The 3,674-nt window shown below is 29.7% G+C and overlaps 1 protein-coding gene across 1 annotated transcript; it reads left to right on the forward strand.

The window, feature by feature from the left end:
* Positions 1-2,747: 2,747 nt before the first annotated feature.
* Positions 2,748-3,448, forward strand: LOC107857965 (the record flags this gene model as incomplete). Its single annotated transcript, XM_047403923.1, has 2 exons — positions 2,748-2,769; positions 3,015-3,448. Coding segments are annotated over exons 1-2 (456 nt in total), but the record flags the coding sequence as incomplete, so codon positions are not given.
* Positions 3,449-3,674: the final 226 nt, after the last annotated feature.

The following is a 3,674-nucleotide window of genomic DNA, read 5'->3' on the forward strand; positions in this document are numbered from 1 at the left end:
TTTCTTTTTCAAAAATATTGTAAGAGAGTCATTCGTTAAAATCAACATTATCACTAGGTTCGTAGCAAATTATATGCATGTGTTTAGTATATTTCCACGTTTAAATCACTACTTGAAAATTCCATGTTTAAATCATGATGTATTACCCCTTGAATTATATTGTTTCCTAAGAAATCATGAAGTTACGAGTGGTGCAGAGAGTAATTTCACTTTCTTTATAGCGTGAGAGAGTTAAAAGTTAGGTCAACGTGAAACGACTCTTCATGCCACTTGACGCTTCGAACTCTTAAAAAGGAAGCAATATAGTTCAGGCTAATAGCAACACCCATAAATTAGGTATGGAAGTAGTAAATGAAAAATGACTTTCAGTTTTAGAGTGTGAGAATGTCGAAAAAAAAATTTCTTGTTCATACATGTAGTTGGAACTTGCCAATATTGACTTATGTAGCAACTTCAATTTTTCCTTGAAATGTGAATCTTTTCTTTCTTGTTTTTGAAATGTAAAATCTGAAATTTTTCTTCACAATAAATATTTCTTCCTTCATATTCTTCTCCTTTTACAAAGTCAATGGATCTCCTTTGGACAAAAGAAAAAGATGACAAAACATAAAACATACATTTGTGTGCTTCTCTACCAAAAGTGTTCATGTTGACTAATGTGCCTAGAGTTGATGTAATCAAAGTACGAAATAAAAATAATATAATTAGATAATGAAAATTAATTCTATAGGAAGAACTAAAAACGCAATAAACATGATGAATATTTATTTTTTGTTTGGTGTGTGGAGAAATGTTTTTCGCATAAATCATCAAAAATGTAAAATTATATATATAGAAAGTATAGTTAGTTCAAGAATTTTGATGGAACTTAAGAAGATAAAAGCGTACAAGTATATAGTTCGTACAAGTATATAGTTGACCAACTTTCTTTAATACAATTATAGTACTAGGCATTGACATTCCAGCTAAAAAGAAGAAGATGGCTAGCAAATGATGCTACTTAAGCTAAGAAATGATTAATTTTAAAAAATAATTCTCGAGTGTAACATATTTATATATGCTACACCAAAAGTCTTCTGATTTAATTTGTTAGTATAACTATTATAGCAACTTGCTGCAGTCTTCTTTATATGACATACAAGCTGATGAGTAGGATTTGTTTGGCTTCTTTTTTCTTTTTTCTTTCTCGCTCATTTGGATTATATTTATATATCCTACACCAAAAGTCGTCTGATTTAATTTGTTAGTATTATAACTAATTATAGCAACTTGCTGCAGTCTTCTTCATATGACATACAAGCTGATGAGTAGGATTTGTTTGACTTCTTTTTTCTGTTTTCTTTCTCGCTCATTTGGATTAGATTAATATTTTAGAAATAAAATTTAGATATCTAAACATTATATGAGTAGTACTACGGAAAAAGCTCAAATATGTCACTGACCTATCAGAAATGACTCATTTATATCATTCGTTAAAAGTTGGGCTCATTTATGCCATCGCCGTTACAAAACTAGCTCATCCATGCCATTACTTTTTAACAGCCGATTTTTAAAAACAGTCTTGCCACGTGGCAGCTTATTAGAGGGCCACGTCATTTTTTTTCTTTTTAAAAAAAATTAATTTTCTTTTTAATTTTTTTTGATCCATTAAATATTAATTTGATCTATGCTTTTAAAATTTGATTAATTTTTCATGATCAAATAAATATTTAAAGATTTTTTTTTTTTTAAATCTACTACTATAATTTATAACCAAACGCTATTCTAATTAAGCATATAGTATGTCTTAGCATACATGAAATATTTTGTCAGCCGAATGTAAGTAACTTTTTATTTTTTTATTTTTTTACTAAGCATAGAATGACATCATTGGCAACAGGAGCGGCTCAAGCAAATTTATGGCCTAAGAAAAAAATCAAACGCAGGTCTTGCGTTTTATTTTTTTATATAAAATTTTTCTTTTTTCTATAAATAGTATCTAATATATTTCTTAAAATTTGTAATTTATTATTACTAAAAAAAAATAGGCCCCTCAAATTTTGGGGTCTTAGGTGGCCGCCTTTTCTCCTAAAGGGTTGAGCCGCCCCTAATCAGCATTCAACATTTGTACGTAGCATTTTATGCATCATCATTTATCATTACAAAAATAGGAAGGCGACAACATGACAACATACATAGTATACGTAGATTTGCCAAAATGAGAAGCTAACTATTAATATTATAATAATAATATTTGATGTTTATATATCCCTTCAGTTTCAACTGAAAAATGACAAAAGTTTTAGTTAATGTGAATCTTTTTAAAAAATAAAATAAATAAAGTGATAAAAAACGTGGAGTGTATACTCTCTCCGTTCCCTTTTAGTTACTCGCCAGTCAATTAAAATAACTATTTTATTATAATATATTTATTAAATGATGTTTACTATTGTATTTGAAATTAATTTGAAGAAAAAATAATTAATATTAAAGGTAAAATATGAAAACAATCTTGATATGTCAAAAGTGACAAAAAAACGAATCGAACGAGAATGTTTTAAGAATATATTCATGAAAAATTAATCAAATTTTAAAAGCATAGATCAAACTAATTTTCAATGGATCAAAAAGTTGCATGGATTCTTTTTAATGGATCAAAAAAAAAATTATTTTTTTTTTTTAAATTTTAAAATAATAAAAAATGACGTGACCCTCTAATAAGCTGCTACGTGGCAAGGCTGTTTTTTAAAACCGACTGTTAAAAAGTAATGGCAAGGATGAACCGGTTTTGTAACGGCGATGACATAAATGAGCCCAACTTTTAACGGATGACATAAATAAGCCATTTCTAATAGTTCAGTGACATATTTGAGCTTTTTCCCGTAGTACTATAATATAAATGTGATAAAAAAAATACATTATAAAATGTTAGTTAAAGTTAAGGTAGTTTGAATTTCAAAAAATAAAAAAGTGACAAACTGGGAGAAAGATAATTTAGGTAAGTCAATGTTTGCAATCTTCCTTTGTTGTTGCAGTTTTCATTCTGCTTCAACACTATACTTCATTGGCTATATTTCCAAATATTAGCACTGATGAAGCTGTTCTTCTAGCCTTCAAATATCATATTTCTATTGGTCCTAACCATATCTTAGCAACCAACTGGTCTTCTTCCAGTCCTGTCTGGTGCCATTCCATCATTTTTAAGTTTGTTACCAGACCTTCGGATTTTGCACCTTTCCTTAAGTCAATTCTCCGGAAAAATCCCATCTTCCTTTTCCAATCTGACAAAGCTGGAAGTACTGAGAATAAGGGAAAATTTTCTAGTAGGAGAGATCCCCAGGAGCTAGGTCGGCGATCTCACATGACTTTGTTATACCTGAAAAATAACCAGCTTATTGGCTCTATATCGTTGTCAATCTTTAACATTAGCACAATGCAACAAATGGCTCTACCTAGAACAATCTTACTGGTAAACTTCCAATAACTATATGTCACAATCTTCCAAACTTGGAAGGGCTATACATCTCAAACAACTACTTCGATGGCGTTATTCCACCAACATCAGAAAAATGCAGAAAGCTTCAATTCATGTCATTGTCTGTGAATAATGTTGGGTTCAATGTGTGTGTGAATGGAAAATGGAGGAATCAAGTGGAGGGAAGAATTGAGATAACACTCAAAAATGGAAAGTCCAC

This window comes from Capsicum annuum, unplaced genomic scaffold, assembly GCF_002878395.1.
Source record: "Capsicum annuum cultivar UCD-10X-F1 unplaced genomic scaffold, UCD10Xv1.1 ctg49768, whole genome shotgun sequence".
NCBI classification, from domain to species: Eukaryota; Viridiplantae; Streptophyta; class Magnoliopsida; order Solanales; family Solanaceae; genus Capsicum; species Capsicum annuum.